The following is a 12,819-nucleotide window of genomic DNA, read 5'->3' as shown; positions in this document are numbered from 1 at the left end:
AGAGTCGGAAGCAACTGAGCGAATAACAACAATACCATTTTAAGTGGTTTGTTAGAAAAAAGAACATGAACTACATATTGTGACTTTGAAATGTATTTTTATCTTACAGCTGTGTTTAAACTGAATTTCCATAAGTTGACTACTCTAGTTCTACAATAGACAGCAGAATTTTTATGCTTCCAGACATAATGCGCAAGGAGGTGCAAGCGCGTGCGCGCACACACACTCACTCTATTCTTTGCAACTTGATAGGAAATCCTAATCTTAGAGCAGAATGATCATGAGGTTTGCAGAACAGCAGATAGCAACAAAAAGAGGAAATGTTAATACTTGCAGAAGTGCTTAGATCCTCAAACAGTGTGAGTCTCCTATGAAGAAAATGTTTGTGAATCTCCAAGTGTAACAAACAGACCAGGCCTCAGCAGCTTTACTTGCAGTGGTGCAAATAAGGAGGTACTGCTCTAGCCGAGGCCACATGGCCTCTTGGCAAAAGAGCAGGAAGGTTGGCTGAGTCTGCCCTATGTACAAGGGAATTTCCTTGCTCTTCCTCCTTCCTTTCTTTCTATACCGCCCAATAGCTGAAACTCCCTGGGTGGTTCATAAAAATTAAAACCAAAAAATTCATCTTGCCCTCTTTCCCTAATCATTGATTTTTTGGTGGTTTCCCAGCTTTTGTGCAGTTATTCCCCAATTTAAAAGGTTAAATGCTTCTTCCAAGGCTTAGTTACTGGCAGTAAGAGCTTTAAGCTAAAATATGTGGTATTTTGGCCCCACCCGCCACTGGAATGCAGCCCCCAAGAGCTCCAAAATTGAATTCAGGCTGAAAGAAGTTCTGCACTCTTGCTGTAAAGCAGGGATGGGTAACATGTGGCCTGCGGTCACATACACCCCTCATATACTCACACTTTAAAAAAAAATACCAAAAACTGGTGGCTGTAGCAGCTACAGAGTACAAATTGAACTTATTTGCTAATCCACCTAAGTCCTAAGGTAAAAGGATGGGAAAGTTGCAATGGTTTAAGTCTGTGGTATGGCGAAAGATAGGCTTCTGTCTCTGTCACACACACCTCAAATTAAGGATAACCCAATGAAATTGATGAGGCAGTAGATTCAGGGCTGGTAAAGTTCTTCACAGAAATGTACATGGAATCTGCTACCACAAGACATGGGAATGGTCATGAGCGTAAACGGCTTTAAAAGAGGTTAGACAAATACATGGAGGAAGAGACATCTAGCAACAGCCATTAGCCATGCTGTCTGAATGCAACATCTGTTTAAAGGCGGTATGCCTTTACATACCAGTTGCTTTCTAGGACACAATAGTGGAAGGTTATTATTTGTGGGTTTCCCAGAGGCATCTGGTTGGCTAGTGTAGGAAACAGGGTGCTGAATTTGATTGGTCTGATCCAGCAAGGTTCTTCTCATGTTCTAGGGAGATGGAGTTCCCTTGCATCTTCTGTCACTTCTAGTTCCATAGGGCTTGTCAACAGGATTGTTAAGTGAGCTACCAACTGGAAATCAGATTCCTGGGGCCACCCAGCTCAGAAGCCTTTGTGTCAACGTGAAACCTTGGAGTGGACATAATGTTAGGTCATGTGTTAGGGAACAAATAGCACAGCTGTATTGTTAGGGGCAACCCAATGCTTACTTTAGGATACAGAGATGTTCAAATCCCAGTTTCTTATTCAGACTGCAACTGCACCTCTGAATTAAATTGGAACTAAGCTGCAACCAGAGCAGGAACTAGCAGCAGATGCTTTGCCTCCACTGTCAAGAGGCCTAAGGTGTGCATGCAAGTTGGGATTTTTATTCCTGGTGCTTTTGAAAACAAGGTGGAACACAGGAAAGCCATGGAAGTTCACTGGGTGACTTTGGGCCAGTTACAGACTCAGCCCAACCTACCTCACAGGGTTGTGAGGATAAAATGGAAAGGAGGATTATGTACGCCGCCTTGGGTTCCTTAAAGAGGAAAAAAGGCGGGATATAAATGAAATAAATAAGTTTTATGTCAAGACTCTTATCCCAGGCACAGGCCTAAGCTAGCCAAAAGAAAAGGGAAGGATACAGAGCCATCTATGCCCACATGATACATTTTAGGTCTCAAATGGAGATACATACTACATAGTGGGCTGCAGAGGATAGGCAGTTAGTACCTTTGATAGCCCTGTGGCCCATTGCATTGGCTCAAGTAGAAGTCCGGTGGATCCTGAGAAATCCTTCTCCCCCTTCTAGCATGTGAGGGATTCTAGCAACATCACAGAAAGAGGAGCACAGAGGTTTGGGGCAGAAGGGCTCAGACAATTCTGTGCAGGTTTGTGGACTCCCAATGCGTGAGTTACCCTCATGATGCAGATACACTGATGGCATTCAGAACTGAGCATCTAGAATGGAGTGTTGAGAGACCCTTGTGAGAAAAAAAATCACGCTTTTTACTGGCTTTGCTCTTGTGTCTTTAACAGCAGTTTGACATGTAAAAAATAAGCAAGTGAAACTTTTCCTGGCATGGGAATCATACTGCATCTATGCTGCTGTTTAAAGCACAGGAGCAGCACTAGAGTAAAAAATAATCAGGCAATCCTAACTTTTAACAATCAGGGTTATTAACATTTTTAGCTGTCACTCTGTTCCTGCATTTTTAACAGCAGTGTGGTAGGCAGAAATTAAGTCAGAAAGTTTTCTTACAAAGCAACGTCCTGGCCTGTAAATGCTAAATTTCTGTATGTCAGTCTGCTGCTAAGGGCACAGAAGGAGAGTCAATTAAAAACAATGGCAACCAATATGCAAAGTGCCAGGAATTGTACCCTGGAAGTGAAACTGCCCAAAGCCAGCAAGTAAATGCCTGAGAGGCTTTGAAAACCATTAGTAGCCTGCCCCAACTTGATGCCTTCCAGATGTGTTAGACTACAACTCCCATCTTCCCCAGCCAGCATAGCCACATCTGGAGGGCATTGTGATAGAGCTTGGTCTCACTGAATCTACAAACCAGGAGAACACTGTCAGTCCAGAAGGGACACTTCAGGCTGAAGTTTTATTACCTCCAAATAGTTCTACAAGTAAAAATCTAAGATTTGGAAATCAAACAAGTTAACAACAAATTAATTTCCCTATTTAACATTTGGGTTTTATGTTTTCCATTTCACAGTTTAGAAACGGGATTAAAAATAACGACAGTGTCTGCTCCAGGTGGAGCTTCTTACCAAACAACTCTCATTGCTTGGGACAACTGCAGAGCTAATGGCTTGCAGATTACAGCCCTTGACAGTGAGTTTGCCATTTTTGGCCTGTGCAGTGAAAACCATCAGTAGAACACTGGGGGCAGCAGCGGGGGACGGGGATGACCTTTATAGGATTTCAAGGCATGGAAAAGCAGGGTGAGCCTATAAACAAAGAAAAGGAAACCAGTACATCAGTACAAAAGTCACATTGGGTTCCCTTCATCTCAGACTCATAGCAGGCTAATTCTCAGCAGGGGAATTCATTGTGGACACGGCCTGATATGTCAGTGACGAGGGCAGTACAAGCACAGCTTTCTCCAGAGCTCTGTGGAGCTCTTTAGCAAGAGATGATGTCTCCCTTTCGGCTTTAAGTGGGGTGTGCAGTCTGCCCTACATGAAGAAAAACAGGAGCTCATCTCAGCAGAACGGCAAGAAGTGCTTCGCTTTACTTTTCTAGAACCAAATTTCCATGGGAAAGGAAAGACTTCAGAAATGCTTGACGCATCTGAAGTATCTGTTGGTCTGACAAATTTGTAGGGCCAGCCTTTCCCAACCTGGCGCCCTCCAGATGTGTTGGACTACAATTCCCAGCATCCCCAGCCAGCTGGGGTTGTAGTCCAACACATCTGGAGGGTGCCAGGTTAGGAAAGGCTCTTGTGGGCTGTGTCTAGAAATCAAAATGTAGAAACTGATACTGGGACCCATTCCCCTCCTTTCTGTACTTGACCATCCTTAATCGGCCTGTCTCTCCAACTTCTTGCCTGGATCCACTTAGTTTCCCCATCTTCTCTGGTATGGCTCATTTTGTTAACTTTTGTGTTGCATGCCAGTATTTCCCCCCCTGGATATACCTTTAGGCAACGGCAAAAAGTGACAACAGTTGAGGACAGAGGACTTCCATTTTCCTATTGGAAAATATGCAATTTCAGGTGTTCCTACTTCCCTCACTCAAAGTACTGATGAATAATACTTAGTACCCAGGATATGCAGCAGAAGACAGAAGCTTGTGTTGAACATGCTTTTAAACCATATAAAGGACTACAAACTGTTAAAATACATAATTCTGAATCATTAACAGAAAGTGGACATTTGCTTAGAAATTCAGAACTCCTTGTGGATAATTCACAATACATAAGGAATAGTTCCATCAGCCCTGGAGACACACTTAATTACAGACCACTTCACAGGGACAGAACTAGAAATTGAGGGGGAAAGCATGTGAAATGGAATGGCCACAGTCCAGTACACAGTTCAGCATGCATAACCTCAGTTGATTTCAATGGGACACATAATTGCACTCTAGGTTGTGGGCAACATGTGAATAGTTTTTTCCAGCTTGGGTGAGCTCATAGGGAAGTTACACCACACATACTGCCTTCTCAGTGCCTGAGTCTGGGCTGGAAAACATCCATACGTTACATTTTATTTATCTCTTGGTAGCAATTTAGGGAAGAAATAAGTAAGACTGGAGGCATCCATTCCCTCAACCTTAAATAGATAAGTCTCTTTCACAAACCAACCTTCTTGGATCAGAGTATGAAATAGCACCATTGAAAATAACAAAAACATCGAATGTATTTGGCACTCAGCACGTAGGTGAGTTCCATTCATATCTAGCTGACAACAAAAGGTATTCCAAACTTCCCTGAAGTCTGACATACATTGTGTATAGAAGGGTATGCTATACAGGCAATATAAGTGGTAAAAATGGTAAAAAACCATGGGAAGGCCAGATCAACCCCCAAAGTATATATCTGCTTAACAGCCAGTACGGCAGGGGTGAGCAAGTCATGGTCTGCATTGCTTCCTATGCCACCTTTTGTGCAGCCCCCACCAATATTGGTGTGGTGGTGGCAAACACCCCTCTCCCACACATACACACGATTTCACTGTAAAACAAGGCATGTAGGGAGTGTGCAACTTGCTTTAGAACAAAATTGCGCTCCCAAAAACCTCCCAGAAGCATGATTTTGCTTTAAAACTAAACCCACACTCCATTTTATAATGAAATTGCAGGAGTTTTTACAACAGAATTTAGCGACATGCTGGGGGCAGGCCCGGGGAAGGGGCAGAATTAGCCCCTGGATGTTGCCCACACCTGCATTATAGCATATTCTCCATATGGAAAGCAGAAACTACACTTCAAAACCAGCAGTGTCTGTTCCTTCCAGAAAGGAAGGGGACAGAGGGCCAGGCAGCACCCCCTCTATCAGCCTCCAATTTCCTTGCCTCCCTGAGATAAACTTTTATCAGTACAATCCAGCTGTAGCGATATTGCCTGCTCTAGGTAAACCAGGCCTACAAAGCTAGACTTGTGCAAGGGAAGCCAATAGGTCTCTTGGCAGGCCTGGATGAGCCCTTGGAAGTACTGAGAGGCATCTCCTGGCATTTACTGTGTTTCCAGATTAGCACAATTCCTCTCCCCCGGCCATATTCCATTCCCCTGCAGTCTACATGGTGCATGTTCACCCTGCAGCTCGGACAGGTGGCAAATCCTTCTCCGCTGTGGGAGAGGCTTTCAGGTCTGAACATTCAGCAACCTGTTTAGGCAGCAGTCCAAGCATGCTGACAAAAGATGACTACCTGAACCTATCAGGCTGCCATCTGAAGCAGTGTATGCTCCTCCTATGTATAAATTCACCTTCCAAGATCTAATGCTTGATCTCTCAGATACATACATATACAAGTCCTGGACATTTTAACCGTTTTCTTCCATCAAGCACATCACACAGAAGTTCTTTCTCTACCGGTCACAGGATGCAAATTTGGGATTCTTAGAAACATTAATGATAGCAGATTTATATCCATCCAGCTAAACAGGATCCTATTTAGGGCAAAATGTTAGTGACTGACATCCTCGCCAGGATCCAACTAGGGGTGTCCCTGTGTGAAATAACACCATGCCCCAGAATCCCTTGGGATGTCAAAAAGAATCCTGGGACGCTCAGGAAGCTGGCCATACTGGAAGCAGTGACAGACTGGACCTCTGTGCTGCTTCCAGCATGGTGGGTGCCTCCTGAACTGTGCTGCCCCAGGCAGATGCTTAAACTGCCCTTATGCTCAGCCCATCCTTGACTAGTATGTTGATAGTACTGAGCTCCCAAAGGCCCCTGAGCTGCACTTGTCGCTTGGTTTCAATCACAGAGTCATATCAGTGCTGCAGCATTCACAAGGAACATACGTGCCCCTCAAAGTGGCACCAGCAGTTAGCGCAAAGCTCATGCCCACCCCACCATACATGATCAAAACAGGTGTGGAGGATTCTTTGGGTTAGTTCCTGTAGCAGCGACAAGGCACACACTGCAGTGCCATGGTAGGCATCTCAAAGCAACATTTACTTCCTTAACGTCGTTGGAAGTGAAAGCTTCTTTGTCCTGCCATAACAGTGATCATGGCCAAGTGAGAAACCTGAGTAGATTTCTTTTGTTTTCAGTCCCCAACAAAAGTCTTCCTCCCCAATTAAGGGGCTCTGAATCTCTCCCCAAAGCCAGGGCCTTCCCTCTGTTGGCTTCCTACTTCCGTTTCTTCCCTTTCTTTTTCGGAGAGTCTGGCCACGGGAAACCACGGTACTCCAAGCAGGCGGCGGCATTGTGGGCTATGTAGTACACATTGAGCATGGCAGCTGGGCTCAGGATGTCCACCTCAGGCACGGCCTTCTTGGATTTCTTCCCGCCCTTGCCCTTGCCTTTTCCTTTTCCTTTGCCTTTGCCTCCCTGTAAAAAAAAGAAAAAACAGAAGTTAATTTCTGACTGTGGGGCAGAAGCAGGCGAGTGGCTGCAAGGCTGGGAGCTTAGGCGAAGAGGATTGGTGTTGAAAGATCAGGAGGAAGTGGAATGACATTGAGGCTGAACTGTAAATGTGAACAATATGAGAGACAGTGCAGAAAGTGTTCATTGCTTACATGGTGCAGAAATTACATCAGGTGCTATAGCTTATCTCTTAAACCACAGTGTTACAAAGACAATCTATAATTAAATCATTATTACAACTACAGAATCTGGAAAGGACATAATAAATTGTGTATTCAAAAGAAGGGATACACCTCAATATTTCTTGCAAGAAGAATTTGCAAACTTCTGCAATGGGCTTCATGCAGAAGGAACTAACCAAATGTCTGCAATTATTACAGGAGATGATTGAGTGGAATGGGGGGGCGGGCAGGAAACAACAGAGGTTTGCAGTGAACCTTTACAGGCGCTGTCTACAAAATCATATTGGGCTCCTGTTAGTGGAAGCTGGGCTGCCCAGAGTCAGGGATGGTTTCCCCTGCACTGGAACTCGGAGAGCTCCCCTCCACAAAGGAAGATCCCATGGGGGGAGCAAACACTGCAATGCACATAGCTCCTTTTATAATATTGACTAATTTAAAGCACTTGTTAGCCTGTTTGTTCAGCTAATGGGGATCCTACAGTGGCTTATGTAGGTTAAAAATACAGGACAATAAAATCAAAGAACAGTACAAAATAATAAAGGAGAAGAGCAGATCAGTATTAAAAACCTAATCAATCAAAAAGGCCTGAACAAACAAAAAGGTCTTACCTTGGAGCCAAAAAAGAAAACAAGTTGGCCCCAGGCAAGCCCTCCTAACCTAGGGAGGGAAATTCAAAGATGGGTCACCACAACTGAAGGCCTCATCTCCAGTCACCACCTGGCGCAGAGGACACTCTCTTGCACCTGGGCAAGTTCATGTGGAAGATGGCAGTCCTTTAGGTACACAGGCCCCAAGCCATTTAGGGCTTTGAAGTTGTGCCTGGATATGGACCGAGAGCCAGTGAAATGGTTTTAAATGTGGCAAGTTGTGTTTGGTATACTCATTCCCAGTTAGTAATGTAACTGCTGTGTTTTGAACCCACTGAAGTTTATTTCATTTCTATACTGCCCATTTTTGCCTTCTTTTTGAGAGAACAAGAGGGATTTCTTACTTGTCCATGTCTCTTCTTCAGTTTTTAAGGCTGCAGCTGGCCATTGTTTCTGAACTAGCTTTTGGGGGCTAGATGCCTCGCTCCTAAGCAGCTTGATTCAGTTTTCTCCAACTATTTTATTTCACTCACTGGTGAGGCTCAGACTTCATCACCTTTTTCCATTTTAAAACATTCTCTCCACTTTCTCCTTGAATTAACTTTTTCTAACTGGGCTTTGCTGAGTCCTACACCTTGGACTCTGGGAGAGGTCTCATTCAACCTCCCGATGAGACTACGGAAGCCTTTGTTCTTCAGATCTCTGCCTGGAATATGTAGCTATACCTTCCTTTTAATTCCCCCTCTCTTTCCTTTTCTTTAAAAGTTTAGACTATATTGCTATATAGTTAAAAGCATTCAACATTCCATTTGACTAGTTCAGACTAGTAGAAGTTTAAGTAGGGCTAAGCAACAATTCAACTGCTGCTAGTTGGGCCTATTACTATCCTAACATTGTTTTCTAATAAGCCTTAGCAAGAGTTAAACTAGCATATTTTGCACAGTGTAATCTTTATATATGACTTGTACAAATGTATCATCGCATGTTTCACATTCTACTCTTGTATGTGATGTTCTTTTGAATTTACTTTTCTTTATAAACCATTCATATCTTAAGACTTCTTGTGTAGTATGTTTTCATTTGTTTAACAAGTTAAAAAGTATTCCCTGTTACCTGCTTAAGTTTTAAAATATATTTTCAAACATATTGAACATTTAAGTAGCCTTAGGTTGACTCTGGTTGCACTCTCTCGCCCACTGGGGCAAAGTCAGAACCTCATTTTCATCATGAACAATGCACCACCGTAATCAAAACAAGATGTTACCAAAGCGTGGATAGCCAGGTTATCTGTCCAAGAGGGGCTGCAATGGGTGTACCAGCCTCCACTGGAGAAAGGTGCATTGTGCCACAGAAGCCATGTGGGCTTCCAAAGACAAGGCTGGATCTAAATGCATCCCCAAACAGCAAACCCGATCTTTCAGAGGAAGTACAACCCCACTGAGAACAGGCTGAAGACCACCTTCCAGGTCAGACCAACCCATCCACCGACAGCACTTTTGGATTGTCTGGATTGAGTTTTAGTTTGTTCCAGGGGTGACTGCAGGAACTCCTCTCTGATGTAGGAGAGAGCGCTGAGGAGCGATCGTGCCAATTGCTCAAGCCATCTTCGCTGGAGAAACTGGACAATCAGCAGCAGTGCCAGCTATGCTAACAGAAAATTCCCCGAGGGCTCTATCTTTCTGGATCAATTGGCTTTAAAGAGTGGCCCATTCTAATTCAGTCCAATACAGGTCTTCCCTTCACATATGTACCACCCATCATAATAATGGACATTGTGCCAGTAACCCTTCGTTATGAACATACACACGAATGTGTCTGCTGTCAATTGCATTCATCAGGTTTGATGACAACTGTTCAAATTGGTCGTAGGTTGGCACGGGGCTGAGTTAAATTCAAGGGCCCCTGAGGCAGGAGTGTGTGGCAGAACATCGCTAAGCTTAAACAGCAGTCTGCAGTGTGGTGCAGGGGATCTGTCGACCTGGTAAATATAAGCCCCCATTATGCTTGTTCACAAAAATCCCTAACTTCACATTCACACTGATGGGATCAGAAGTAGCTGTGACTGACCCAGGAAACAGAACTTGAGGTCATGGTGGACAGATCACTGAAAATATCAACTGACTCTAATACCAGTGAAAAAGGTAAATTCCATATTAGGGACTATTAGGAAAGGGACTGAAAATAAGATGGGCAAGTATCATAATGCCACTGGATGTCTCAATGAAACACACAACTGAAATACTATGTACGGTATTTCTCAATATCTCAAAAAAGGATATTGTAGAGCTTGAAATGCTGTAGAAAAGGGCCACCCACATTACTGATCATCACCATCATTTTATAGCTGTTGTTATTGTTATTATTAGGATCTATATGGGCTGCCCATCAACACATTCCTTGGGTGGCTTACAATGCAAAATCGATGACAATATTAAAATACAAAATTAAAAACAATTTTTAAAACCCAGTAAAGTCCATCAGAAAACATTCCTCTCTGGTGGAGAAAAATAAAATCATTAACAGCATGAATGACCAAACACAACTTACACAGAAAGCCCAGTTTTTGTTGGTCTAAACCACAAGTTGTTTAAAAGACCTTGGTGAATAAAAAGTTTTTACCTGGTGTCAGAAAGATGATTAAGAAGGGGCCAGGTGAAGTGAGCCTCTCTGCAGAGGCTATTAGGCTATTACAGGCTATTAACAGCCAGGGTGCTACCACCAAGAAGGCCCTCTCCATAGTAGCCACCTCTTGCACCCCACTTGACGGGGCATACAGAGGAGGGCCTTTGAAGTGGATCTTAAGGTTAGGATAGGTATATATGGGAGGAAGTGATCTTTTGGGCAAGTTGGTCCCAAGCCAGCACTTTAAATTGGGCCTGGAAACTGATAGGGAACCAGTGCATTATCAAAGGGTTGGAGAATTACTACACCCTTTGTACTACAAGGAAAGACTGAAGCAACTGAGGCTATGGGGGTATGATATGAGGTTTAGGAAATGATGAGTAGCATGATGAAAGTGGGGAGACATTTTTCCTCCTCCCTAAAACTTGGGAGTTATCTAATTACTAAGTATGAGGTCACTTCTTCACACATTGCATCATCAACATACAGAATTCTCTACTCCAAGTACTCCAACTGTGCTACCAGAGCATGGGGTGTGTGGGAGCGAATGGGTCTCCTTGAGTCAAGAAAAACAATGCATCAGGATCATTCCCCTTAGGGGAGACAGTACTGGTGGCACCCCTCTCATCCCATTCACAGAGAGGCACTTAGATCACTGGGAAAGAGATGGAAGGGGCACAGGAGTAAGATGCCTTCTATCAATGGGTCATTCATGGAGAGCAAAAGGTCCACAAAAAATAGGTTCTATATTGCTTCCACCACTCCCAGTGTCAGCGAACAGGAATGGGTCAGAATACAGCCAAAAGAGCTGCTTGCTGATGGGGTTGGAGAATAATGAAGACCATCTACAATCAATTAAGAGACACTGACAGATTGGTTTAGGAAAGCTCTGGGAACAATCTTTGACTCTCCCCTCACCCAGCAGGAACTAACAGTGCCTGCTTTGTATTGCCTGCCTCACACATCGAGAACTTCAACATCCACACAGTGTAATACTTTTGCTAGGCCAACATAAAAAATGCGCAAGTTTTTGAGATCTCCAGAGCTCTTCATTGGGCAAGGTGTTAAAAAATAAGGTTGGGTGGGGAGGGGAAAAAGGGGCTGACTGGATGCTGTAGTCAGGATGTCTGCATGATCAGAGTATTAGAGCATGACTGGCAAGGGAAAGCTAGGAGTTATAGGACTTTTTTCTGTCTAAATATGCATAGCATTGTACCCTTAAGATGATACGGAGTAGGGGGGTTTGCAGGCATTCAAACTGGGCTCTGCCAGATGATGTAATAGTTTTGGGATTCAGTATCCCTAGAACCCCCTATTCCCTCACCCTACCCCCATTCCCACTAACCTGCTTTTTGTAACATTTTGCCTGATGAAGAAATCTGGAGATCTAGAAAAGTTGCACATTGTTTTTGTGATCTTTGAGTTAGCCTAATAGAGACATTACACTATATGAATTTTGAAACGTTTCTTATGGCCAACAAAGCTGCCTTTGTGTTTTATATGCCAATGAGAACTGCAGATCTTTACATTACCATAGTGTTGTCCGTTTACTGAACTGAATTGGTGACCATTGTGTCTAGTCCCAAAGCAAGACAGTTATTTTTTGTAAGGTTCCAAAGGAAGTACCTGCAATGTAAAAAAAGTGTGATAAAGTCCATACATTATAGGATAATCAGCACAAAAGTGATGTGGCTGCACATTGCTCATTTTATTTTATTTATTTGCTGTACTATTAAACTGAATAACCAAATAACTGAAGTTTTCTGGACCGTTTGTCTCAAAAGGCCTTGCATTGCATTTATCACAGGCCAGGAGAACTTTTAAAGCTCAGCTAATCTAACCTTAACATGCTTAGTAAACCATCAACAGCAGCTACCTGCCCTCCTAGTTGGAAAAAGCACCTTTTCTTCCTGGGACTACCTGCATTGAGAGCAAGAACTTGGAAGGCCACTGGGCAGGATGCGTAGCTCCTACTGACCCTCCAGTTTCTTCCACTCACGCTTGAGGACTGCCAAGATTAGAGGCAAGGCACAAGTGCTTCCAGTCCTCCATATAATCATTGTGCAGACACACACTCAATATAAAATTGTGCCGCAGTAAGTCTGAGTGGTTATTGACCTTGACGCTTTGGGGGGTGGGTGTTCTTATGTCATGCAGCTTGGCTTACTTGTTTGAGTAATCTGAGTTATACTGAACTGCCCATCGAGACATGCAGAGCTCTTTGGCACAGAGATCTTCTGGTAGGGACCAACAGTTTCTAAGACACAAGTAACATACCTTTTAAAATGGTTGTCCCACCCCATCTTATCCTTGCTCATACCTATCCAAACCCTCACCCCAAGAAATGGCTTACTTTAGCAGAAGCTCTGCCTGGAACAGAAAGGTACCTCAGCCCTAGAAACTCCTATAGATGACTGGAACAATGAAAGTGATGAAACGCAATTAAAGTGACTGGAAGAATGAA

General features: G+C 43.6%; 1 protein-coding gene across 1 annotated transcript; it reads right to left on the bottom strand.

Moving 5' to 3' along the window:
• Positions 1-4,219: 4,219 nt before the first annotated feature.
• SMKR1 (small lysine rich protein 1) lies at positions 4,220-11,973 on the bottom strand. The gene is made up of 2 exons (XM_084808952.1): positions 11,888-11,973; positions 4,220-6,928 (listed from the first exon to the last, which is right to left on the bottom strand). The coding sequence occupies exons 1-2, from the start codon at positions 11,888-11,890 to the stop codon at positions 6,728-6,730; spliced, it is 204 nt and encodes a 67-aa protein (XP_084665078.1). The 5' UTR covers positions 11,891-11,973; the 3' UTR covers positions 4,220-6,727.
• Between the last annotated feature and the right edge of the window lie 846 nt (positions 11,974-12,819).

Source organism: Heloderma suspectum, chromosome 7, assembly GCF_057233095.1.
Source record: "Heloderma suspectum isolate Gila_16-S chromosome 7, 16-S_ref, whole genome shotgun sequence".
In the NCBI taxonomy this organism is placed as follows: domain Eukaryota; kingdom Metazoa; phylum Chordata; class Lepidosauria; order Squamata; family Helodermatidae; genus Heloderma; species Heloderma suspectum.
This window is presented reverse-complemented; position numbering and strand designations above follow the sequence as displayed.